The 27,524-nt window shown below is 40.1% G+C and overlaps 3 protein-coding genes and 1 pseudogene across 8 annotated transcripts; 3 read left to right on the forward strand and 1 right to left on the reverse strand.

Moving 5' to 3' along the window:
• Positions 1-55: 55 nt before the first annotated feature.
• Positions 56-2,213, reverse strand: LOC137718067 (mitochondrial ribosomal protein L51/S25/CI-B8 family protein). The gene is made up of 4 exons (XM_068457579.2): positions 2,057-2,213; positions 1,809-1,888; positions 602-708; positions 56-483 (listed from the first exon to the last, which is right to left on the reverse strand). The coding sequence occupies exons 2-4, from the start codon at positions 1,886-1,888 to the stop codon at positions 311-313; spliced, it is 360 nt and encodes a 119-aa protein (XP_068313680.1). The 5' UTR covers positions 2,057-2,213; the 3' UTR covers positions 56-310.
• A 913-nt stretch (positions 2,214-3,126) lies between these two features.
• On the forward strand, positions 3,127-4,482 carry LOC137716897 (3-ketoacyl-CoA synthase 7 pseudogene; annotated as a pseudogene).
• A 10,956-nt stretch (positions 4,483-15,438) lies between these two features.
• Positions 15,439-16,779, forward strand: LOC137716865 (3-ketoacyl-CoA synthase 7-like). Its single transcript, XM_068456227.1, has one exon. It carries the CDS (start codon positions 15,439-15,441, stop codon positions 16,777-16,779), a length of 1,341 nt encoding a protein of 446 aa, XP_068312328.1.
• A 2,773-nt stretch (positions 16,780-19,552) lies between these two features.
• Positions 19,553-27,171, forward strand: LOC137717436 (phosphatidylinositol 4-phosphate 5-kinase 8). Of its 6 annotated transcripts, none has more exons than XM_068456809.2 (10): positions 19,575-19,702; positions 20,822-20,954; positions 21,050-22,117; positions 22,380-22,547; positions 23,817-23,982; positions 24,263-24,373; positions 24,464-24,651; positions 25,543-25,697; positions 26,261-26,429; positions 26,763-27,171. In XM_068456809.2, exons 2-10 carry the CDS (start codon positions 20,938-20,940, stop codon positions 27,040-27,042), a joined length of 2,322 nt encoding a protein of 773 aa, XP_068312910.2. In that variant the 5' UTR covers positions 19,575-19,702; positions 20,822-20,937; the 3' UTR covers positions 27,043-27,171. The 6 variants fall into 6 exon arrangements, with proteins under 6 accessions (XP_088554963.1, XP_088554964.1, XP_068312910.2 ...); XM_088698840.1 differs by having other exon boundaries at positions 20,876-20,954; XM_088698839.1 differs by having other exon boundaries at positions 19,596-19,702; positions 20,826-20,954.
• The last annotated feature ends 353 nt before the right edge of the window (positions 27,172-27,524 follow it).

Here is a 27,524-nt window from a genome sequence, read left to right on the forward strand (position 1 = left end):
ACGCAATACAGTGTAGTGTGAAGTGAGATTTGGGTGAAGATTATGGAAGCGTATCTAAAAATAAGCTTTTTTTTCTATTTTCTCAATGATAAGCAGTCACTTTCCATGTAAGCATCCAATTGAGAATATCATAATCTCGAACAGCATCTTGATGAGGTTAAATTATTTGATCAAGAACATAATACCATATTCATAGAAGAGAAGCTGCTAAAGTAAACAACTGACTTGACTACCAATTCCGAACTATAGTCCACAACTGCTCGGAAACACACCACAAGAAACTGTTTGCGATGCGATTGTTTCTTGTGCTTCAAAACTTTACGTCAGTTGTCCAGGTACCTTGCACGCTGGGATGTTTGGTTACATGTCTAGTCTTCAGCTTCACCACTTTTCTCCCCAGTTGGTTTCTTAGCCTGTTTGCATATTGAAGAACCTCTTCTGAATCCATGTTCTTCACACATACCACCTTTTCAGTCTTGTTCTCTGTGCATTGACAAAGAAAAGCCTCATGAGGATTTAAGGTGTTATGCAGTGACCATGAGTGCAAGTGACTGCATGCACGGGTGCTTGATAAGAGAGATAAAGGGAGAGAGAGAGTTACTGTATAAGCCCTTCAGATGTGGGTGCTGACCGCGGATGAGTTCAGTAATCACCTCTAGCTGAGGATTCTTCTCCTTAAATGTCGGTAGATATGTCTCCATAAATGATCTACCATGTAAACAACTAAATTCATCAAAACTTGAAAAGGAAAGCAGTAAAGTTTAACATTCCATTATTATCCATCAATATAATGAAATGAAAAAGGATTCAATTCCCTTCTTGAACACCAGGAAAGAATTAGAGCCTTGCTTAGGGGAACGCGATGTTGGGAACCCCAAAAAGATTGGAATAAAATGAAAGAGAATGTGCTATTAAATGAAAATATCACCTAAATATCCTAAGAGACCCATAAATTCATTTGTGTGTGTTACGATTTAAGAAGGTTCTAAAGGCTAAAGGCTAAAAGAATACAAATATGCCTCGTAAAGAGTTCCAGTAGCTGGACCGACGATGCCATGATGACCTTCACTTCAGTTCAGCTCTTAGTCTATTAACCTCCAAACTTAACATTGTAATGCAAAATACCCTAACACATAACACAAACCCATTCCCCAGCTGCAACCCAAAAGTCATGTCCTAAAAGTGCAAAGAATGCGGCCAAGTCACGAAGCCTAGGCCCTAGCGTCCAATTTCATACTGCACCTAGAGAAACACATTCCCTTCCTATATTATTAAGAAAACTAACAAAAACAGTTTCCCTTCAAAATGATCTTGCAATAAATTATAATTTCCAAATTTTAAGCCACATTTGCACGGAAAAAGTGCCACTCAATACTTTATCAGAGTAGTTATGCGGATTCCAGTAAATTTGAAAGAAAAAAAAAAAAACACCCTGACAACTACAAGTTCTATAAAAACACAATCCAAGAACTCAGTTGGAGAAAAAAAAACCACTTCTTCCATTGCAAAGAAAGAAGGGTGTTTTTCTTAAATATTGGGTTCAAAGTGTTTTGCTCTGAAGTATAATGGTATTGAGTACTTAGAGCTCACGGAAGACTTGGCGCAAAATCGAGCGTAGTGGCTTTCTAGGATTCATACAGCCGACCCCACTTAGTGGGATAAGGCTTTGTTGTTGGTGTTGTTCTAATAGTATCGAGGGCTTCTATGAGAAATTCCCATAAGTTTTCGAAATTAATAAAATCAGATAATCTAACTTGATAAGAATACACAGAGAATTGCAAGCAGTGGTGGGGTTTTGACGAACAAACCTGATGCCCCTACTGCTTCCTCCCCAATCAGAATAGCTCACAACCAGTTTTTGCAATTGCCACACTCCTCTCAACGCCATCTGCCACGCATTCATTCCCAATTTCAACATAAATCATTTCAATCAGAAATTAAAACCAAAAATTAAAACAAATAATGAGTTCAAATTTTGTTAAATTCATATAAGAATTTCAAATTACAAAAACACTAAAATATCATTTCATAAAAAGTTATCAGTCATAAGAATTACCCTTTTCTCGAATCTCTGTTACGGTGAAGCCTGTATACGGTGGAGATGGCGTCGACCAGTGCTTTGGGGTGGTGGTGGACCGGTGGCGGCGGCGCAGCAAACAGAGAGAGAAAATAGACAGAAAGCGAGCGAGCGAGCGAGAGATGGAGTTGGAGGTGGAAGAGTTGTGTGGCGTGGCCTTCGTACTTAATTGAAACGATGGGCTTCCTGGTTGTGGGCCTTTAAGGCTGCATGAGATTGAGCCCACTTCAACCAAACCCAAGCCAGTTTGTTACTGTGAATTTCCCACCTTGCCCCAGGTTCTTTTTATTTTTTGATAGAACACCTTGCCCCAAGTTGGCTAAGCGTGAATTGTTATGGAGAGTTAACAGCAATGTTAGCGACTTCTAATGAAGAGGTTTGAAGAAGACCAACTAGCTCTTAAGGCCTATTTGGGAATGCGTAAGCACTTTTGTTCATATGTGCTTCTATCATTTTATACGTAACTTTAGTACTAGTTGGAAATGCGTTTGAATCAGGTGTCTATCATGTTGAAAGTTTCGTAGTTCAACACATGGTTATGGTTTTACACTCCACTCCCAAATCTAAATCCAAAAAAAAAATCGAGGGCTTGCCCATGATTATCAGCCTAGAACACCAAGTCTATTGACTTCTAACGTTGAGAAATACCGAAGCATTTTTATAACAGAATGTTATTGTGACAAAATTTCAAACCTATCAAATGTTGTCGATTGATGATAAGTATATTTGGTACGTCACGTATATTGGGAGTTCTCAAGTTAAAAAGGTCCTCACAATTGTATGATCAAGAAAACTTTGTGATCAAACCAAGTGGAGATTGCCCTTACCCGTAGAATGTAACTATCTAAAGAAGAAAGATAGACAGATTAGGCACTAAGAAGCGAACAATCTTTAGGTCTAATCGTCACAAAAATGATCATTCATGCGTAAAATCTCAGCTTTTTCAACGAAACAAACAACGCACGCGTAAAATCTCAGACACCCTTCACTGCGTACTTAAATTGCATTATATGCGAAAACAAAGCGAACTCCTCGATTAACAAGTCGACATGGAGACCGCATTGTTTCCATCTTTCTCACCTATCACCACAGAATTATCTCCAATCTCCCTCACCCATTTCTTAGCTACAACTGTCTTGATCACTGCCCTAGTTCTCTATTTTCTTTTACGATCCAAGAGTATATACCTTGTCGATTTCACCTGCTACCTGCCTCCTGAGAGCCTGCGGGCTCCAGCTTCGAAATTCATCGAACACATTGAAATATCGGGAATTCATGATAAAGAAAGTGTCAACTTCCAAGCCAAGGTATTGGAAAGATCAGGCATCGGATCGTAGAGTTGCATGCCTGTTACGTACAGTGCATGAGATCCCATCTCATTCTTCATTGGAAGCTACTAGAAAAGAAACTGAACTGGTTCTCTTCACTGTTGTTGAAGACCTTCTTTCCAAACACAACATAAATCCGAAAAGCATTGACATTCTTGTATCGAACTGCAGCCTTTTCTGCCCTACGCCGTCCATTTCATCAATGGTCATTAACAAGTAAAGAGCATCAGCCTCGGTGGAATGGGTTGTAGTGCGGGAATCTTGTCGATAAGTTTGGCTAAAGATCTTCTAAAAGTTCACAAGAATTCATTGGCTTTAGTTCTCAGCATGGAAGCTGTAATTCCCAATGGTTATAATGGTAAAAGAAAATCAATGCTTCTTCCAAACATTTTGTTCCGAATGGGAGGAGCTGCTATCCTACTATCAAATAGGAAACAAGACGAGGGAATAGCTAAGTACGAGCTCCAGCATCTTGTTCGAACCCACATTGGTTCGGATGACCAAGCATACGAATCTGTTTTCCAGCAACCTGATGAAGCAGGACATGTAGGGGTCTCACTGTCGCGGGAACTTGTACATGTGGCCACCAAAGCTCTGAGAATTAACTTATCGGAGTTGGGGCCACTCGTGCTACCATATTCTGAGCAGCTTCGATATGGATTGTCAATGATCCACAAGAAGCTTTGGTTTTTTCCAAAGCAAAAGGCAATTTACGTTCCGAAATTCAACAAGGCTCTCCAGCATTTCTGTATACATGCCGGTGGAAGGGCGGTGATTGATGGAATTGTAGATAGTCTCAAGCTGCAGAAAGAAGATGGAGAAGCTTCAAGGATGACGTTACACAGATTTGGCAACACTTCATCATCTTCGGTGTGGTATGAGCTATGCTACTTGGAGGCAAAAGGAAGGGTGAAGACAGGAAACCGAGTTTGGCAAATTGCGTTTGGAAGTGGCTTCAAGTGTAACAATGCAATCTGGAAATGCATTGCGGATATTGATCGGAAAGAAAGAAATGCATGGTCGGACAGCATCCATTCGTATCCCATTGACGATGATGTCCCAAACGTAACCAAATGACTAAAGGGATAAGTAGTCATAGCTAACAGCTTGTACAGCTGTCATTTATAGATGTAACAGTTTTGTAACTAATCTCTGTATTAGAGACCTAATTATGTGTAATTAGGTACTAAGCTTTGTTAGAGAACTGTATATATATTGAGTTGTAATTCTTACACATTAAGTAATGAAATACAAAGAGTCAGTTTCTTATATGGTATCACCGCCTCTCTGCCTAACCGCTTCTCGATCCTCTTTCTCTTGCGATTTTTTTTTCGATCGATTTGTTCTTCGATCGTTGCTTCCTCGATCTTTGATTTGCTCTTTGATCTTCGATCATGGCGTCTTCGACTTCTTCTCCTGTGCAACCTGAAGTTGTTGCTACTCCTCTTCCTGCGGCTTCTTTCCCCAATTTTACTGGGATGAACCCTAATTCTTCTTCTTCTTCAATTTCCTCTATAACTGTTCAGAATATCAGCTGTATGGTTCCTACGAAGCTCAAGCGTGACAATTATCTTGTCTGGAAAGCTCTATTCGCTCCAATTTTTCGTCGTTACAAACTCACCGGTATTATTGATGGCTCGGAGGTTTGCCCGCCGCCGTTTACTCTTGATGAATCTGGTTGCAGCACTGGCGTTCCAAATCCTGCCTTCGAAACGTGGTATGAGAAAGATCAGAATATCCTGATCTGGTTGAATTCTACTCTCTCTGAGGATATTATTCCGTTCACTGTTGGTGTCACCTCATCTCGCGATCTCTGGTTAAATCTTGAGCATCGATTTGGTGGTGTGTCTGCAGCTCACATTCATCAGCTCCGCACTCGCCTTCACTCCGTTCACAAAGGCGATCTTTCTATCTCCGATTATCTGCAGCGCATCAAAGGTCTTGCTGACTCCTTAATGGCTGCTGGAGCTCCGGTTTCTGATCATGATTTAATTGCTGTCACTCTCAATGGCTTACCTGATGAGTATGAGTCGTTCATTGACTCTCTCATGCTCAGGATTTCTACCACAACTCTGGATGAACTTCATGGCTTGTTGCTTAACAAGGAAGTTTTCATGAATCGCAAGAAGAAAAATATGGCTTCCCCTGCTTCTGAGCCGTTTCAGGCGTTTGCTGCGCAGTCTCAACCTCCTCTCCTTCCTACACCATCCCAGTTCTATCCTTTTCCCCAAGCTTTTGCTGCTCACCAGTCATCTGTGCCATCCAGGTTTCACAACAACAATCGTGGTACTCGTGGAAATTTCTCTCAACGCAATCATCGTGGTAATTTCTCTAAGAACTTCAACAATCGTCCTCAATTCAACAATTATGGTGGACATCGTGGTCAATACAGATCCAATTCTGGCAGTCGTACTGATTTTGGTGGCAACAACTCTGGAAATCGTCCCAATTCTAGTGGTCGCATTTCTTGCCAGATCTGTCATTCATTTGATCATGATGCTCTTGATTGCTATGACCGGATGAATCATTCTTTTGCCGGCAAAATCCCTCCTGCCAAGCTTGCTGCTATGTGTGCTCACACTACCTCTAAGCAATCTGCTCCCACTTGGTTGATGGACTCGGGTGCTACGTCTCATATTGTTAATGACATTTATGCAATTAGGTCTCCACATCCTTATTCTGGCGAAGACAAGGTGTATGTTGGTGATGGTCAAGGTATGGCTATCCATCATACTGGTAACTCTATTGTCACCACTCCACATGCCTCTTTCCGCTTGAATAATATTCTTCATGTTCCCATGATGAAATTCAACTTACTCTCTGCTTATCAATTCTTAAAAGATAACTACTGTTCTTTGACCCTTGATTCTGATGGTTCTGAAATCAAGGATCGCTCTTCGGGGAGGACGCTTTTTAGAGGGCCAGCTACAGACGGATTCTATCCCCTTCAAGGTCTCTCTCCGGCTTCTTCTTCACATACTGCTCTTCTTACCACTAAAGTTTCGTTGAAGACATGGCATCACAGACTTGGTCATCCTTCCTCTGCTATGTTTCGGAAAGTTTTAAATAAGCAGTGTCTTCCCTCCATTGGTGACAAGTCTGTATCTTTTTTTTGCACAGATTGTGCAATAGGCAAAAACCATAAGCTGTCTTTTTCTCCTAGCACTAGTTCTACTTCAACTAGTTTAGAGTTACTCCATTGTGATGTTTGGGGTCCGTCTCCAGTCCTTTCTGTTACTGGTTACAGATTCTACTTGTTGATTGTGGATGATTTTACTAAATACACATGGCTGTTTCCTATGAAAGCTAAATCTGAGGTCTTTTCTCTCTTTGTCATCTTCAAGGCCTATGTTGAGAACTTGATTGGTAATAAAATCAAAATCTTGAGATCTGATTCAGGGGGTGAATTCACCAGTTCTGTGTTCAATTCATTTCTCTCCAGCAATGGCATCTCTCATCAATATAGCTGTCCTCACACTCCTGAACAAAATGGATGTGTTGAACGGAAGCATCGACACCTTACTGAGACTGCAAGAACTCTTTTGGTTTCTTGTCGGGTTCCACACAAATTTTGGGTTGAAGCATTTTCCACTGCTTTGTATCTTATTAATCGGCTGCCTATTTCTCGGTTGGATACATCTCCTTGGGAACTTCTCTTTCGCAAATCTCCCGATTATTCCAAGTTAAAGATTTTTGGCTGCAGCTGCTATCCTTGGCTCAAACCCTATGCTTCCTCGAAACTGGAAGGCAAGAGCCAGCATTGTGTCTTTCTGGGTTACAGTCTTCAGCACAAAGGTTATCGCTGTTTAGATCTCCACTCTCAGCGCCTTTATATTTCTCGGCATGTCCTGTTCAATGAAGACCATTTTCCCTTTCATGATACCAGGCAGCTTTCTCCCTCATCCCTGCCATCCTCCACTGCCTCTGATTCATCTCTTTCCTTCACCCTTCCTTTTCCTAACATTCCCCATCCTTCTGTCTCTCCTTCTACTCTTCAGCACCCTTCAGTCTCTTCTATCCTCTCTTCATCTCAGCCAGTTGCTGCTGCACCCTCCCATATGTCCTCCTCTTCTTCTCCAATTAATCCGTCTTTTCCTCTGCCACCTCATTCTTCTTCCCCTCTTCAGCATTCTATTCCCACTAACTCTCATCCTATGATCACACGGTCTAAAGCAGGAGTTTTCAAACCCAAAGCTCTTTCTGCCACTAAACATCCCCTCAACCTTGATTCCTTTGTGCCTACCACTTACCACCAGGCCTCTAAACATACTCATTAGGTTCAAGCCATGTCCGATGAATTTGCTGCTCTCACAAATACAGGCACTTGGACCTTAGTCCCTTCCTCTCCTCACCACAATATTGTGGGCTGCAAATGGGTGTTCCGGATTAAAAGGAAACCTGATGGCACGATTGATCGGTACAAGGCTCGCCTTGTAGCCAAGGGATTTCACCAGCAAGCCGGTCTTGATTTTACAGAAACCTTCAGTCCTGTTGCCAAACCAGTCACCATTCGCATTTTATTAACCCTTGCTGTCCAAAATGATTGGTTTCTTCATCAGTTGGATATTAGTAATGCGTTTCTTCATGGTTCTCTGAAAGAGGAGGTGTTTATGCAACAACCTCCTGGTTTTGTTGATGCCTCTAAGCCTTCCTTTGTCTGCAAGCTAAATAGATCTCTTTATGGCTTAAGACAAGCTCCTCGGGCCTGGTATGACAAACTTGGTCGCACCTTGCTTTCTCTTGGTTTTGTTAATTCTCAGTCTGATTGCTCTTTGTTTGTGCGCTCTGCTCCTTCTCTGGTGATGGTCTTGGTGTATGTCGATGACATACTTGTTACTGGTCCCGATGCCTCTCAGTGTCAAACTTTTATTCAACAGCTCAGTACCCTGTTTCCTGTTAAGGACTTAGGACCTCTCCATTATTTTCTTGGTCTTGAAGTCCATCGATCCTCTGATGGTATTTTCATGTCTCAGGGCAAATACGCTATGGATCTTCTTATCAAGACAAATATGGAAGGCTGCAAGCCTTGTGCCACTCCTCTTGGTACTACTAAATTAGATCACATTGGAACCCTGCTGCCTGATCCAAAGGAGTACCGGTCCATCGTTGGTGCCCTTCAGTATCTCACCTGGACTCGGCCAGATTTATCCTTTGCTGTGAACCAAGTCTGTCAGTTTCTTCACTGTCCTCGTGACACTCATTTTCAGGCTGTTAAACGCATTCTTCGGTTTCTCAAAGGCACTATTGATCAAGGCATCTGGTTCAAAAAGGGATCTCTGCAGCTCACCGCTTTCTCTGATGCGGATTGGGCTGGCTGTGTTTTTTATCGTCGCTCTACTTCTGGCTATTGTATCTACTTCGGTTCCAATCTTATCAGTTGGAGTGCTAAAAAGCAGCCCACTGTTGCCCGTTCTTCCACTGAGGCCGAATATCGCTCTCTTGCACTTACTGCTGCAGAACTTACATGGATCTGCAAGATTTTCAATGACATTACTTTCCCTCTTTCTCATCCCCCTATACTGTGGTGTGACAATGTTTCTGCAATTTCTTTGGCTTCCAATCCTGTCTTTCATGCGCGCACTAAGCATGTGGAGATCGATTACCATTACATTCGGGAGCTTGTTCTTGCAGGTTTGGTCAAGGTGCTCTATGTCCCCACTGAACACCAGGTTGCAGATATTCATACCAAGTCCTTACCCAAGGCACGATTTCATTTCCTTCAATCCAAGCTTTCTCTGGGTTCTCCTCCGATTAGCTTGAGGGGGTGTAAAGGGATAAGTAGTCATAGCTAACAGCTTGTACAGCTGTCATTTATAGATGTAACAGTTTTGTAACTAATCTCTGTATTAGAGACCTAATTATGTGTAATTAGGTACTAAGCTTTGTTAGAGAACTGTATATATATTGAGTTGTAATTCTTACACATTAAGTAATGAAATACAAAGAGTCAGTTTCTTATAATGACATCCAGTGTAGATGCAACCAATGATAATCTATGCTTATACTTAAAAGAACTCTTCATGTTACCCTAATGAAATCCAATATACTCGCTTTAGCCTTTGTTGCATCACATTTTCAATTCATGAAAAGTTCATCTTTTCGTCCATTGCATCCATCGCACGTCGGACATTGTATTTTTTGGGTAACATGTTTAAAGTTCTTCAGTTCTTACTCTCTTGATAATCATTCGACTGAAGCTCGATAAAATATTTGTTGAGAGAACTTGCCCATGTGACTGGACAGAAGGAATACTGCACATATTCCTTGTCAGACAGCACGCCACCTTTACAGCAGAAGGAACACATGCTCTGATGTGTTGCAGCATGGGCAGGAAGCACGCCCCCTTTTACAACATTTGTTTATTACATGCAATTGTTTAAATGCATGCATGTGTGTAAGTTGTATATATAACAACAACTGCTATTACAGCAGTTTGAATAAGAATACCGAATACAACAAAATATTAAACTTAATATGGTATCAGAGCATAGGCAATCCTTTGCTCTGCTCTGCCTTCACTCTTCCGCTGCTATACTGTGATCTGTTACTGCAGCAACCAGTGCACTGCAAACTGCACACTCGCAGAAGAACATTCACAGCCATTAAGCACAGCCGCAGAGAACAGCCAAGCACAGCCACTGCACAGTGCACACTGCCTGCCGACATGGCAACTGACTCTTCCAGCAAACACACCAAATACGAAGATCCCAGCGATCCTCTTTATCTTCATCACTCTGATCAGCCTGGAGCGATCCTCGTCACACACCCTTTGAATGACGAAAATTACTCCACTTGGAGCCGAGCCATGGTCATGGCCCTCAATGCCAAGAACAAGGAAGGATTCATCAATAGATCCATCAAAAGGCCCGAGTCTGCATCCTCAAGGGAATTCCAACAGTGAACTCGTTGCAACAACCTCGTGAAATCCTGGCTGCTCAACTCTGTCTCGAAAGATATCGGAGCAAGTGTCATCTACAACAATGTTGCAGCTGATATTTGGAATGAGTTGAAGGAACGTTTCTCTCACACAAACAGTGTACATCTCTTCCATATTGAACAAGAGATACATGGAAGTGTTCAAGGAAATTTGAACATTGGTGCATATTATACCAAACTGAAAAGTTTTTGGGATGAACGTGATGCCATGTGCACTCTCCCAACCTGTACATGTGGAGCTGCAAAAGAATTAATGCAGTTTCAGCAAAGTCAGAAAACCATGAAGTTTCTCATGGGCCTCAATGAATCCTACGCTGCGGTTCGTGGGCAACTTTTACTTATGGATCCCCTCCCTGTTGTCAACAAAGCTTTCTCACTTATTATTCAAGATGAGAAGCAAAGAACAGTTTCAATACATGCTCCTGGAAGGTCCTCAGTCACCGATACTGCAGCTTTCGCCGTGCGGGATAACATGCGAAACTCTGGTAGGAATTTTTCTCCAAGAAATTCCCATCTAAAATGTGGTCGTTGTGATGCAACTGGACACACTTCAGATACCTGTCGTGCACACCTCAAGTGCGACTACTGTAATTGGAAAGGTCACACCATTGATCAATGCCGCAAACTGAAAAAGGCAAAAGACAACAACAATAAGGGAGATTATCAGGATCGCAGGGGTTCCAATTCCAAGGCTAATCATGTTGATACCCAGCCAACGCCTCCAGCAACATTTTCTTCGTCCTACAACCTCACTTCCGAGCAATATCACAATCTGCTTGCACTCCTTGATAAGAGTCAATCCAACTCCACATCTAATCATGTCGGTACCACCTCTACTATGAATAACTTGTCAGGTAGAGTTTTTTGTGCTTCTGCTCTCAATAAGGGAAATGACTAGATTTTCGATACAGGCGCCACATACCACATGGTCTGCTCACTAAGCTTAATGACCACAAGTGTTCCGGTATACAATCGACAAGTGCACTTACCCAATCATGCACTTGCCGATGTCACACATATTGGCACAGTTCATCTCTCGAATGATCTCACCCTTCACAACGTGCTTTGTGTTCCATCATTTAAACTGAATTTAATTTCTGTCAGCAAACTTACTAATACCTCATCTTGCTTTGTCATCTTCACTGATAAAATGTGTCTACTTCAGGGCCAACGATCGGGGAAGATGATTGGGACGGGAACTGAACGAGAAGGACTCTACTACCTTGATAATGTGATGAAAACCAGGTGCAATTCAGCGTCAATTGTTGCTTCTTCTTCCCAGCTTTGGCATCAACGCCTTGGCCATCTTTCCAACAAGACCTTACGGCATCTCTCTACTTGCATTAAAAATTTGAATTTTTGTAGCATTGATGATTGTTTGATCTGTCCATTAGCCAAACAAACACGTGCTCCTTTTCCTTTGAGTTCTATCACCACAAAGGCTCCTTTTGAGTTAATTCATGTTGACATTTGGGGAGGTTACCATGTTCCCACCATCACAGGGGCACAATATTTCTTAACTATTGTGGATGATTTCTCAAGATGCACATGGGTTTATTTAATGAATCACAAATTAGATGCACGATCTTATCTCATCACTTTCATCCACCTTGTTGAAACACAATTTTCCACACGAGTCAAGGTTCTTCGTAGTGATAACGATCCAGAATTTTTTATGACCCAATTTTTTTCAGATAAGGGGATTCTCCATCAAACAAGTTGTGTCTCTACTCCCCAACAAAATGGGGTAGCAGAGCGCAAACACCGCCACTTACTCAATGTTGCTAGAGCCTTACTCTTTCAATCTCATCTTCCTAAGAAATTTTGGGGTGATGCAATCCTCACTGCCACTTATCTCATAAATCGGACTCCCACTCCTCTTCTTCAAAGCAAATCACCCTATGAAATACTTCACCACAAACAGCCAGCGTATGCACATTTGCGAGTGTTTGGTTGCTTATGTTTTTCTTCCACCCACCACCATCGTCCCACAAAATTTGATGCCAGAGCCACACGGTGTCTTTTTCTTGGGTATCCATATGGCACAAAGGGATATCGAGTTTACAACCTTCACACGGGTAAAATCTTTATCTCCCGTGATGTTATTTTCCATGAACATGTGTTCCCTTTTTCATCTTCTGCTGCAGTTTCACCACTTGTGTTTCCACATACTCAAGATACTGCCTATGATGATCCCATCATTCATCCGTCCATTCTACTGGAGCAGGATTTCGTCGATCCATCCTCTTCTTCGCCGGTGAGTCCTGTTTCGGTTTCAACTCCTTTTCTTTCCACCTCACCACCTCGTCTTAAACGACCCACTCATGCACCTGGTTATCTTCAACAATATCACATCGACATCAACCTCCCTTCTCGGTCCGTCCCTTCATCTCACTCGGCGTTGACCAAAGTACCAGGTACTCCTTACCCTTTGTCTGATGTCCTCACATACGATCGTTTATCTGCTCGACATCGTGCTTTCACCACTTCCATTTCAGCTGCCATCGAACCCAGCTCATTCTCACAGGCTATACGCGACCCTCACTGGCGTTTCGCTATGGAAGAAGAACTGGCAGCCCTTGCTGCGAATAGGACATGGTCTCTGCAACCATTGCCCCCTGGCAAGAAGCCGGTTGGACGTAAATGGGTTTACAAAATCAAATTTCGATCCGATGGATCCATTGAGCGATATAAAGCACGCTTGGTTGCCAAAGGTTATAGCCAAATTGAAGGCTTAGACTATCGAGAGACCTTTGCTCCGGTTGCAAAATTGACTACAGTTCGTCTACTCCTTGCTGTTGCCTCGGTCAAACAATGGCACCTCCACCAGCTTGATGTTAATAACGCTTTCCTCCATGGTGATCTTGAAGAAGATGTCTACATGTCCTTGCCTCCTGGTTTCGGACGAAAGGGGGAGACACGAGTTTGTAAACTTCATAAATCTTTGTATGGGCTTAAGCAAGCCTCTCGTCAATGGTTTATCAAACTCTCTTGTGCTCTTCGAAAGACCGGCTATCAACAATCCAAGGCAGATTATTCATTGTTCGTCCGAAACCATGATGGTAAATTCACTGCCCTCCTTGTCTATGTTGATGATATTATCTTGGCAGGAAATAACATACAAGCAATTGAAGATACCAAGTCTTTTCTTATGAAGCAATTCAAGTTGAAAGACCTTGGCCAATTAAGATATTTCTTGGGCATTGAAATTGCTCGCTCTAGCAAGGGGATCACCCTCTCACAGCGAAAATATGCCCTTGAAATACTTGAGGATGCAGGTCATCTTGGCGCAAAACCAGCCACCTCTCCTATGGAGCAAAACTTATCACTCAGAAAGGACGAAGGACAATGGATTACTGATCCTTCCTATTATCGACGACTTGTTGGGAGACTAATCTACCTGACAATCACGCGCCCTGATTTGGTGTATGCCGTCCATATTCTTAGTCAATTTATGGAGAAGCCTCGAACTCCACACTTGGAGGCAGCCCAGCGAGTCTTACGATACGTTAAGCACACACCAGGGCAAGGTATTTTTCTTTCTGCAAGAAGTCCAATTCAATTGAATGCTTTTTGTGATGCGGATTGGGCCAGATGTCGAGACACACGACGTTCTACCACCGGATACTGTGTATTTCTTGGAGAATCTTTGATCTTCTTTAAAAGCAAGAAACAAAATACTGTGTCACGTTCTAGTGCAGAGGCAGAGTATCGTTCAATGGCAGCAACTTGTTGTGAAGTCACTTGGTTGAAATCTGTTCTACAAGACTTGGGTATCCAACATGAACGTCCAGTCAAGCTATATTGTGATAATCAAGCGGCACTTCACATCGCTTCGAATCCGGTCTTTCACGAAAGAACCAAACACATAGAGATTGACTACCACCTTGTACGAGAAAGGGTTCAAAGTGGAATGATCGAGACATCTCACATCTCAACCATGAAACAACCAGCCGACATCTTCACAAAGCCACTGAGCTTATACCAGTTTACGACTTTGCTTTGCAAGTTAGGAATAATCAACATTCATTCCAAACTTGAGGGGGAGTGTTGAGAGAACTTGCCCATGTGATTGGACAGAAGGAATACTGCACATATTCCTTGTCAGACAGCACGCCACCTTTACAGCAGAAGGAACACATGCTCTGATGTGTTGCAACATGGGCAGGAAGCACGCCCCCTTTTACAACATTTGTTTATTACATGCAATTGTTTAAATGCATGCGTGTGTGTAAGTTGTATATATAACAACAACTGCTATTACAGCAGTTTGAATAAGAATACCGAATACAACAAAATATTAAACTTAATAATATTCAATTTGGAGTGCCAAAATTGCAACCAGTTACAAGTCCATGCCATGTCATTTATATGTTCATGGCTTCACCAAACATTTTTTGATAAAAATTATGATGAGAAATTTTTCTAGGCGTGTTTTTAATACAAATGACAAGAGGCCTAATTAGGAAGTTGTTTTCACTGCTAATATTGCGGAGAGATTTAGTTGATTTCACACAAAATTGTTGTTGTCAAGTTAGAAGGATTCCTAATTGTGTGCACATGAAAACTTTATGACTAAACAAACTAGAGATTGACTTTACCCATGGGATGCTAACATCTACAAAAGAAAGATTGACGATTAACATGGACACTTGGGATGAGGGGTCTCTCTCCGTTTTTATCGACAAAGGTCAGAGAATTCGAATTTGAAATCCAATATAGTTTAGAGAAGTACTAGTAGACAAATAGTTGTATGGCAAAATAAGTCCTAAGGTTGGACTAAAACAATCAAGTGCTATGTTTTTATTGATGGAGGGAGATTAGGGAATTCGAACTTGAAACCTCTTCAGGATGACCCGAAAGGCCGAGCATGTCAACAACTTAATCCCGAATTTGAAAGTAGCGTATACGAAATAATCCAATCCCTAAACAACAATTAAATCCAACCCCATGTAGTCAGTACCCTAAGGCTAATTAGCACAAGTAAAATGCGCTCTGCATGAATCTTAGGTAAGTTGGAAAGAATTTCAGACTTTCTTTCCTACTAATATATAAGCAAACAACATATCAAATCAAATCAAAACAAAACAATTTGAGATGGAGACTGTATTGCTTAGATACATTACAGAATCTCCAATCTCCATCGCACATTTCTTAACCGCGACTGTCCTTATCATTGCGGTTCTCAGTTTCAAATTCAAATCCAAGAGTATATACCTTGTCGACTTCACTTGCTATATGCCTCCCAATAGCTTGCGAATCGCAAAGGAGAGCTACATTGAACACCTTGAAATTTCAAACCTCTTCGACGAAGAAAGCCGAAATTTCCAAATCAAGGTAATGGAAAGATCGGGAATCGGAGAGGAGAGTTGCATGCCTATTACAATCCATGAGTTCCCTCCACATTCTTCTTTAAACGCTACTAGAAAAGAAACCGAAACAGTTCTCTTCTCTGTAGTCGAAGACCTTCTTTCCAAGCACAAAATAAATCCAACAAGCATTGACATCCTTGTCTCAAACTGTAGCCTTTTCTGCCCAACTCCGTCCATTACATCTATGGTCATAAACAAGTTTGGATTCCGTAGCAACATAAAGAGCATCAGCCTCAGCGGAATGGGTTGCAGTGCTGGACTGTTGTCGATAAGTTTGGCTAAAGATCTTCTACTAGTCCACAAGAACTCATTGGCTTTAGTTCTCAGCATGGAAGCTATAACTCCCAATGGTTATATAGGTAGAAGAAAGTCCATGCTTATTCCCAACCTTTTGTTTCGGATGGGAGGAGCTGCTATCCTATTGTCCAGTAGGAAGCAGGACAAGAAAATAGCAAAGTACGAGCTCCAGCATCTTGTCCGAACACACATCGGTTCGGATGATGAAGCATACCAATCTGTCTTCCAGCAACCAGATGAAGATGGTGTTGTAGGGGTTTCACTGTCAAGGGCACTTGTACCTGTCGCCACCAAAGCTTTAAGAATTAACATATCCAAGTTGGGGCCACTCGTGCTGCCATATTCCGAGCAGCTACGATATGTATGGTCAGTAATCCGCAGGAAACTGTTATTTTCACCGCGCCAGAAGGGAACTTATGTGCCGAATTTCAAGAAGGCTCTCCAGCATTTCTGCATCCATGCTGGCGGAAGGGCAGTCGTCGACGGCATAGTAGATAGTCTGAAGCTGGACAAGGAAGATGGAGAAGCTTCAAGGATGACATTACATAGATTTGGCAATACTTCATCGTCTTCAGTTTGGTATGAACTCTGCTACTTGGAGGCAAAAGGAAGGATGAAGAAAGGAAACCGAGTGTGGCAAATAGCCTTCGGAAGTGGCTTCAAGTGTAACAGTGCAATTTGGAAATGCATTTCGGACGTTGATCCATCAGTAAGAAATGCATGGTCCGACAGAATCTATTTGTATCCCGTCGATGAGATCTCAAATTAATCCTTTTGAGATCAATTGTGTCGTAAACTATTTGTATCTGATTACACGCGTCAAACGTTATGTGATAAACCTAATTCAATTCTTTCGCTGTACAAAGGGTCAGCCAAAACCAGTCGAACCCCGGGTTTTTATACACCAAGCAACTAGCTCGAATATGTTGATGGCAATGCCAAGCTTTGACCTCAACCATCAAATTGCACTATTTTTCTCACTAGGATGGAATATACCTGGTGTTTCACAGATTTCAAACTCTTTTATCCTTCTTGCAAGATTTTGAAGCTTTCGAAATCATATGCTGCTTTGAGAGCATCTCCGGAATTTGTTGGCGACCAAAGAAGTGAGAGCTATTCGGTATCGGGTTTCTTGTAGCCGAATCAGCAACAGAACCTTGCCATGGCATCCAGCGTAGCATTTGAAAAAGCATGTCTTCTTCTCAGGGAGTGAAAAATAGTCCCTGTAGAATGCAGGAAGGAAACTGAGAGTGATTTGGAAAGGTCAAAGCTGAAACAGAAGAGGTGAAAAGCTTCCACTGAACATTTTATAGACATTGAAGATTTCATTGCTTATTTAGATTTTTCGTCGCAACTCGGCATATCTATTGACATTGTTTACGCCAGCCCGCGTACCTGAGGGAAAGCGGTAGGGTTTGTTAGCAGCAAAGCAGGGTTTGATATTTCCCCCATGCTAGCAAAAATGTGACCATGACCGATTCCGACTCGTCATTCTTCTAAATATGCACGCGTAGCATCTGATCGTCAGTGCTTCTATAAAAAAAAGTAAGTATAAACATTCTGAAGAAACTTATTGACAAGCACGATATTCACCTGATCAATCTTGCAGCCAGAAGCATCAACTGCCTTCAAAACATCATTTATCAAACTGATATTTCCCAACTTGCATTGTCCTGACCAGGAAAGAAAAAAAATAGTATTGTTACAGCTGTTGTACGGTACGGGAAGAAACAGTAAGGACGAACACAGTTCCTGAAATACAAGATACCGCCACAGTTTCAAAACTAAAGGTTCTCGCATAACCCTGTATGTATGTGTGTAGGTATTTTATGCATCTATGCATGTGTGTAAATACAAAAAAAACACTTATGCACAAGGGGATCATATTCAAAATCTAAGAAAAATCCTGCAAGAATACAGTCACTTATTTTTGTGGAAAAGGGATGCATGTACATGTTACTGTTGGGAGTGAATCCCACATCGGGAGAAATAATAGATCTTGCGTGTACTTAGTAGAATCTCAACTTTCTTCAGTTACTTAAGGTAATTTAAGAGGACCTATCTTGCACATATCATTTATATAAACCAGTGATCTGGCATGAGCGGTCGTACCCAAGAATTAGAGAGTATGGTATTGACTGCCTGTTTGCGTCACATGTTCGTTTTGAAATTGAGTCTCAGGCAAACTCATTTTGATTGATCCGAATTTTTATAAGGGGATGCCTCAAATTGGAGAGCACTATATAAAATGCGTTTACTCTCACGTGTAATTTTTATTTAATAATACATTTTTATATGAAAAAAAAATTGCACATAATAATACATTATTAGATAAGAATATGGTAATAATTTATCTGTTGTATGTAAGTTTTTCCAAACGAATTAAAAGAGTAAATGTTATTCTTACCACAATTTTATACTACATTTCTTTACCATCTTAGGTGGCGGATGAGTTGGACAAGCTACATCATTTAATTTCAATCATTTTATTAATTAAAATACTTAAATAGTCTTAGGTGGAAGAATGAGACTCCTTGTATACCACAATCATCATTTAATTAACAATTTTTTTTTATTAATTATTGATTAAAATTTTGATTAAATGCTAATTAATTTAGATCATTGTCCAACTTATTTGTGGTAAAAAAATATGATAAGAATAACATTATTGGAATTAAAATACAATTGTGAGAGAATCCGGTAAGTTGCAAGTAGAGGCTATTCCACATGGCTTTTAGGCTTAGCGGAAGACTGAAGCGACCAATGGAATCCAATTCCCCACGCGAATCACGACTCGTTTGGTGCGCCGAGACACACCCGATCCGACCCCCTCAGCCCCTAGGTAAACTATACTTTTCGTGGCTGTAAACTTGGTGTGAGTCGGCGGCTGCTTTTAGGATTCTAGATCGGGTACAACGCAGGTACACGCTTTTCCCGTCCTTTCGGGAGATGTTTCACTGTGATCGGAACATGTCATTATATAAACAGTGAGATATATGTGTTAAAAAATTAATAACTTTAAAAATAAAATTTTTCACTACTTATATAAATACATGTGATGTATCACTCGTACTACCATAACATTAGTGGTGCATCATGCGTTTTTATATAAATGGTGAAAATTTTTATTTTTTAAATTATTAACTTTTTAACACATATCTTATCATTTATATAATGACAGGTGATGTATTATCTCGTGTACCGTTCACACTGAAAAATCTCTCGTCACTTTCTTTTGGTCTATTTGTCAGCCAATCACATTCCACATGGTCCCATGTGATGATGCGAGCATTTTTGCTCATCACCATTTAGTGTGGTGTATACTCATCACCTTATTTATCATCGTTAGATAAATTTGAATTTTGAGAATCATGTAGTCGATAGGTACAAATCAAATTCATCTAACGGTGATAAATAAGGTAGTGAGCATACACCACACTAAATTTCTCGATAATGCCATGAAGTAGAAGGTGAAAGAAAACAAAGATGTGGGGCCCAATCTACGGTTGCATTACACGTGGCAGGATTCCTTAGCAACGGAACCAAGGCTCTGTTTTTCGGATGTTATTCACCTTCCCCTTGTTTTCCTTGATTCTGCATTCTTCATTCCCAGCTGGCGAAAAAACAGGAAACAGCTTCAAACCAAATGATCACTTATCGGTTCTCGATTCGAGTTTTTCTTCTGGACCCGGGTGAGTTCATGCTGTTCCTCCTTGTTTAACTCACTAATTATTTACTTGTTTGTTTATGCATTTGTATACGTTGAAGCTTGTCGTACATCGGAAACCGGGTTAAATCTCTTTTATATTGAATGGTTCTACTTACCAATACCATTTCACAAGCTTCAAAAATTATGATCACTAGACCGTTTTCATGTTGTAAGATTACTATGAAGGAGACAACGGTTGGCTGTATAATTCGCTGTGTGGGAAAGTGGTAGTTTATATAATTAAAGTTATTTGAAATTTCGTTTCTATCATTTTATAAATTAGTGTCGGATTTGTTGTCAAGGTTTCAGAGATGGTGTAGTGGCCCACTACTAATCAACATCGATATTGCCCCCAACTTATGCAGTCCAATACGTGTGTGGGGTTTTATGCAAAAGACCGTGATGTCATTAGTAGTGGAGCCATTCAATATAAGGGGAAGTTGATTTCGTTAGGTTTCTGATGTGGGACTTTACATGCTTCAACAGTATACAATTAGTACGTGCTGCTACTAGCGTTCGTTAGTAAGAAGTTGCACTCTGTTAGTAGCTTGTTGCAGTTCATTTTTATCCAAAACAATGAAGTCATATGGTGATGTTAAGAAAGATATAAGATATATGGTTTTTAGCTTCGAAGTAGATGATTAGGACAGTAGACCAATGTTGTGCTTTTACGTTAAATCCTTAGGGTTTGTTGCTTACAAGTTACAATTGTTTGGAATCCGATGTGTGGTAGCTTAATCGTGTTTGCTTTAGACATGTTCACTGATGAATATATGCAGTTCTGAGATTCCTTTCTGAAAGCTACGAGCTATCAAAATTTCTATACATCAGCATTTTAACCTTTTAAGTGTACCTCATAATTTAAGACAAAGAAGTGAATTTATCCCCAACCAGAAGTCACTATTTGTAAATAATATCCTGCAAGATTGGCAACCGTTATACAAATGTGTGATAACCTAAAAGGATCGTGCTTCTTGTCGCTAGTGCAGAAGTAAAATCAGAATCTGGCATCACAAAATGGGAAATATGATCTATGACTTTGTGTTTGATGTATGTGCTTTAATTACTGAGTCCCAAAACCCGCTTGCTGCTTCTATTGTAGATAGTGAAGCTGATTGAAGAGTATTTGTTATACTACTTGATGATCTGTCTATAGTTAGAAAGCCTGTACGAGATGAAGTTTGTGAATGCTAGCTGAGTTAATTATTATATGCTGTCATGGAGTATGCTGTGAGGTAATAATTCTCAGGTTATCTCTCTATCTTCTCTCCTCTGATATATAAACCAAGTTCCATAAATCATATCTTTCTTTTTTTCATATGTTGCGTAGCGAGAAAGCCTTCTCAAATGGAGATGTCTACGTTGGAAATTTCAAGGGAACTCTGCCTCATGGTAACGGTAAATACACATGGTGTGATGGAACAGTATACGAGGGTGATTGGGAAGAAGGGAAAATGACAGGTAAAGGGAAGCTAATTTGGACATCAGGAGCACAATATGTTGGTGATTTCTCTGGAGGTTACCTTCATGGTTATGGCATTTTTAATGGACCTGATGGTTCTTTCTACCAGGGTTCCTGGAGGATGAATATTCAGCACGGGATGGGAAAAAAACAGTACAGGAATTCAGATATCTATGAAGGATCGTGGAAGGAAGGAGTACAGGAAGGTAGTGGTAGGTATTTGTGGAGTAGTGGGAATACATATATTGGGAGTTGGAAAGGCGGGAAAATGTGTGGAAGAGGGGTCATGAAATGGGAAAATGGTGATCTGTACAATGGCTCTTGGTTAAATGGGTTAAGAGACGGGTGTGGAGTTTACAGGTTTGCTGACGGAGGATATTATTTTGGAACGTGGAGTCGGGGCCTAAAGGATGGAAAAGGAACATTTTATCCAGCAGGAAGTAAACATCCGTCCCTAAAGGAGTGGTGCAGCTCTGTAGGATATAGCAGTGAGGGATCAAGCTCGTTGTCTGGACATTTGCTAAATTCAACGGAAGGCAACGCTAGGCCAACTGTCAAGTGCAGTTTTTCAGAGAAAATATCTATTGGTGGAATTTTAAGAAATTCGAGGCGTATATCACGCAAGGCCATGTCATTAGATAAAAATTGGACCGATCGCTATCCTTCTAGAGATTTTATACGTTATGACTCCTTAAGCTCATTGTCCCAAGCCTCTGAGGATATTGAACATGAGATGCGAGATAATAACACTTCAGTTTATGAGAGAGAATACGTGCAAGGGGTGTTCGTTAGAGAGAGAGAGAGTAATCATACAGAGATATCCCGGAAAAGTAAACAACGAAATAATGTTTCTGTGATGCCAAAGAGTTCATGTATTGACATATTTGGAGCCAACAGAAGCTATTATCTAATGCTTAATTTGCAACTCGGTATCAGGTAAATCGCGTGACCCACACCTTTGTAGTCTTAAATTTTAATACTACGATGTTCACAAAAGTGACGGTTTGATATTCAACATCTGGTTTGCATGTGTGTTCAATCTTCAATGTTTCTGATTTCATGCGTATTCACCGGCACTGATCTCTCAATATCTTACCTGAAGTCTGCTGCCAGTATAAAAATTAAAAATATTGGGCAGATCTGTCTCTGCTGAAGTCATTATTTTACACTTACTAGATATTCTGCTTGAAGCTCACAGGTACACTGTTGGGAAGATCACACCAGTTCCTGTACGTGAAGTTCGACCTTCTGATTTTGGAGATCGAGCCAGAATAAGGATGTATTTCCCTAGAAAGGGTTCTCAGTTTACACCTCCGCATTATTCAGTTGATTTCTATTGGAAAGATTATTGTCCGATGGTCTTCAGGTAATAGTTGTCGTATCCACGTTTCCTAACCTCTGAAAGTGAGTGACATAATGAGCATCGTGCATTTGGATTGTTTGGTTTCTGATCAGTGCATATTTGTCTACATATGTCTCAATGAATGGAAAAATCTTAAAGTCAGATTTGTTATCTTTCATCCAGCACAATACATGAACCATTAACCCATCGGTTTTGGATTAATAGCACAGTACATTTCTTCGCTACAAGTATAGATGGATTTGTCTTATTTTTCCAAAGATGATCTATGAATGATGAATTGAAATATAGACATTTCGGAACCTTGAAAAAAGTTACACAATGGGAACCACAAAAATGTGTGTCAAAATGTGTAAATAAACACACATCTGTCGACCGCAACAGTGGTTCTCTTGGCATCTCTCTTTTTTCAATGTTATATAACTGCCTTCTGTCCTGCTCCTATGTTTTTTCTTTACTGTCCATCACCAACACCTGACCACTTTTAAATTTATTTGAGTGAATTACATTGATTTATGGGACTAATGAAAACAATGTAACTTCCCACTATTTGTAACATAACACTAGCCTCCTCCGTCACAGTGGATTTTAGCAGAGCTTTTAGTACTGGTTTATGCACATGAATAAGGTAACTGTAGGATGCTACCTACACTTAATGATTTCCTGGCGTCGGAAGTACCAATTGGCCCTTATATTCGAGCTTGCTTGCACACTTCCAGAATGTAGAATAATTGTCGGGTGTTGGTTCAAGCTCGAATAGGTTAAGCATTTGGGAATAATAGTAACGAACAGTTGAAGATGTTACCTATGGAGGGAGAGTTTGGGTTCCCACATGCGGCTTACTGCTTTGAAATTAAACTATTATTGGTCCATGTCCTAATAGCTAAGCTCAAGCATTTGGAAGCACTAAAAATAGACTAGCAGATAATAGCTCTATCACAAGAAGGCCTAATCGACTTATTTCCTTTTGGTAATGTGCTTGTTGTACCTGCATTTTACACGGTTGGCCTCCGTAATTGTGATATTTGTGGAGAATCTGCAGATATAGAACTTTAAAAATGACGCTGTTTCTGTTAAATCTGTAAATTTGATTCGTTTATATTTCGACTTAATTTCTTGTTTAATTGGAGTCATTTTCAAATATGTTCAAGTTAATTGGAGTCATACATTTCTTGACCATATGGACATTGTATGGTTGCAAGTTTATGTTTATGCTGTATCTGCGCAAATAAGCAATTGGATCTCTTTGTGCCTGATGAAACTTTCGCATTTCAGGAATTTAAGGGAGATGTTTAAATTAGATGCAGCAGAGTACATGATGTCCATTTGTGGTGACAATGGTTTACGAGAGATTTCTTCTCCAGGGAAAAGTGGCAGTATTTTCTATATTTCTCATGATGATAGATTTTTCGTCAAAACTTTAAGAAAAACTGAACTGAAGGTTTGAACTCATGCAAACTTCTACGCTCCATACACACACACGATAACTTCTGTGACTTCAAAATTCCTGTCGTGCCAAGCCGTTTAATTACCCTTTATATTCCTTTTGCTTCTTACTCGAACAGAATGATCAATCAGCTCCATGTGAGGACTTAGATTTTGCTTTTCTCTGTTTATTTTATTTCTCGCTTTATCTTCGGCAACTAACTTATCTCGGCCAAGTTTGGGAAGGATGTTGAAAAGAATTATGAATCATTTTCTTTTTCCCAATTCATATGCAGGTTATGCTGAAGATGCTACCTAGATATTATAGCCATGTAGACGAACATGAAAACACTCTCATCACAAAAAATTTTGGGCTCCATCGGATAACGTTAAAAGGTGGAAAAAAGGTATTGAGCTACTTACCACTCTCCCAGATTGCAATTCTGCATTGGATGTCGCCTCAGTTGGTGTGACTTATTCTAATGCATTGTTTTTAGGTACGGTTTATAGTCATGGGGAATATGTTTTGCACTGAATTACGAATTCATCGCCGTTATGATTTGAAGGGTTCAACTATTGGAAGATGTACAGACGAAGATAAAATTGATGAGAATACCACATTGAAAGATCTTGATCTGAAATTTGAATTTCATATGGACAAACTGTTGAAAGGAGAACTTTTTAAGTAAGTCCTTTTGAGTTTTTATTTGTTGCGGTTTTTATAATTTCATTTATTACGTTTTAGAAAAGGTATTAGTGATTACCAGTGAGTGATTTTCATTGCTTAAGCATCCTTCTGGAATAACTTATTTTTTTTTTTTCGGTTACAATCTCTCTGGAATAACCTCATTGATCATAAGATTAATAAACTTATGCAATATAACATACTTGGTCCGAGGTCTAATTCTCCAAAACCACTTGCGAGAGAATCTAACCCTTAGATATGTGTCCTGCATTAGTTTCTTCTTCCAGTCCTCTGCATCTTATCTTTGGATTCTGACCTGTAAAGCTTGCCTTGAGGAAGAGCCAAGCCGGTTTGAGGGATATTTCAACCTCACCAGTAAATTTGTATCATGCATCTTGGTACATGGAAACTGTGTAGTCCCTGGAAATCAATTCTTTGCCTTGTTGATTTGTAAGTTAAAATGCTTCAAATCTCCTGTGGTTGATTAATTTATTTACTTTCAACGTTAAGACAGGAAACGTAAAACATTTTCCAAATGCTATTAGTCAGTTCAATAAGCTTTAAGTCAATTTTAGATTTCCGAACAAAATGGATTTGATATAAGAATTCTCTTATGTTTCTGCAATTTACGTTGTTGTTTTTCTAAGTTATAACACTACTTTCCAGTACTATATTTTGTTCTTCCGGTAACAAGCTTGATATTCTTATGAAGTCTTAACGCTATATGTAGATCTACAATCAATAATACATTGTTTGTTCACATATCGTAGATTTGCTGCTTATCGATTATGCATGTGTCCCCAAAAAGCTAATGTTAATAAGAATTGGCTGATGTAAGCTCGTCCACATTTTAATCATCTCTTGGAATCTTTCCTCCTCTTTGTTTTGCAGACAAATATCACTAGACTGCAAGTTTCTACAATCTCAGCAAATTATCGATTATAGCCTTCTGTTGGGTCTACATTTTAGAGCTCCCAAGGATCTGAAGGGATTTTCACAACCTCCTGCTACAATGCACAACCATGAGAGTTTACTTGCTGATGATGGTAAGCTTCTCTTTCTGATTACAAGTACTTTTCAAATGAACTTGTATTTGTTTTACGTATGTTCTGATTTCTCTTCTATTTGGTGATGCGAATAGTTTTCCGATTAATGACTTCTTTCCCTGGAAACTGTATAGTCATACACTCAGAATAAATGCAGAGAAAAGACTGTAGGAAAAGAAAATCTGAGCAATTAATGACAACTTGGCAGCTGGCCTAGTTCTTGTTACAATTTAAAATTCAGGCCAACAGACTTTAGTACTGTTCGACATTTGGGATTTGGAACATCCTCACGCCACAAAGGGGGTGGAACATGTATCCTTACCATGTTATTGACATCTAGGCCGCCGACTAGCGCCTAGCGACTTTTAGAACCTTGATTTTCATAACTTCGAAATGGCATGCACTTGGAAGAATGAGGAAATGGGAAAGAAACATAATGAAAATGACATTGAATGGAACAATGTTGTCTTTCCCTCCAGCCATGCTTTTAATACCAACCGAATTCCCTTATCTCCTTGCATTTTACGTATTTCATATTTGAACTTATATTCCAATTTGAATAGGTGTGACTTTGCAAGGGGAGCTTTTGATTCCTCCTAAAGGTCTTCAACTGGTAACCCATGAACCTGGCTCTGTCAGTACTGCACCAGGTCCTCACATCAGAGGAAGTCCTTTGAAAGCTTATTCTCTTGGTGACAAAGAAGTCGATCTCTTGCTCCCTGGTACAGGAAGGTACTTCTATTATTTGTACTTTACACTTACTATTTGCACTTTTGCGCTCTGATATATTTTGAAGTTTGACGCCGTAAGCATTTGGATCTTCTGTTACCTTGGTATGAGTGAAACGGCACCCTAAAAGATTCATGATACGCGGCCTAACCTTCTAATCAACTTTCATCTGGTTTGGATAGTTATGCTTATGCGAGTAAATTAGTAGCACGGTCAAGCGACAGTAATTAGATTGCTGAAAACGTAGAAATTCATTGCTCGAAAACTGTTGTTGGATTCGGTGTTTCATTCATTGTTCGAGGAGCACATAGTTACTGTCAGCTGAATCTTTCTCAGGTTAAGGGTGCAACTAGGCGTAAACATGCCGGCCCGGGCCAAACGTAAGATTGCGCAGGAAGAGGTCGATTCAACAGAAGTAGAACCCTTTGAATTCTACGACGTGGTTCTTTATATGGGAATAATCGACATATTGCAGGAATACAATGCGAAAAAGATACTTGAGCATGCTTACAAATCGTTGAAGTTTGACCCTCAACGCATTTCTGCTGTCGAACCGGAGCTGTACGTTACGCGTTTCATCAATTTCTTGGAGAAAGTTTTCCCGGACCTGCCGTAACATTTTCTTACCTTCTTTCATGTTCATAGTCACTTGCGTGATCATTTGTTTGTAAAGTTGTACAATCTAAGATTTCAATGTATGAATATCAGTATTGAGTAAATAAAATCTAGAGTAAATTACGTTTTACCTCGAGAATTTATCAATAATAGTCAAAATTTAACGCTCAATTTCATAAATGTCATTTTTTATAAATTCTTTCAAATAAAACAGAAAAAACCACTTAGATAGACCTAAATACCCTTATAATTAAAACCAAATAAACATAAGAGACAACACCTTATTAGATCAGAATTAAGAAAAAATGAGAGGCACATTTTGTGATGTCAAACCAACTGTAAATTTGGAAACAAAAAGAATTCCTCAAATGAAATTGAGAAACTCCATGTCACCAAGAAGAGAAGAAAGAAAGACTTAAAAGAGGAGTACAAGAAACAACGTGAGCAAAAATGTCAGGACCGTAGTAGTGCTACCGACAAAAA

Source organism: Pyrus communis, chromosome 8 (genome assembly GCF_041283825.1).
Source record: "Pyrus communis isolate YQ-2024b chromosome 8, ASM4128382v1, whole genome shotgun sequence".
In the NCBI taxonomy this organism is placed as follows: domain Eukaryota; kingdom Viridiplantae; phylum Streptophyta; class Magnoliopsida; order Rosales; family Rosaceae; genus Pyrus; species Pyrus communis.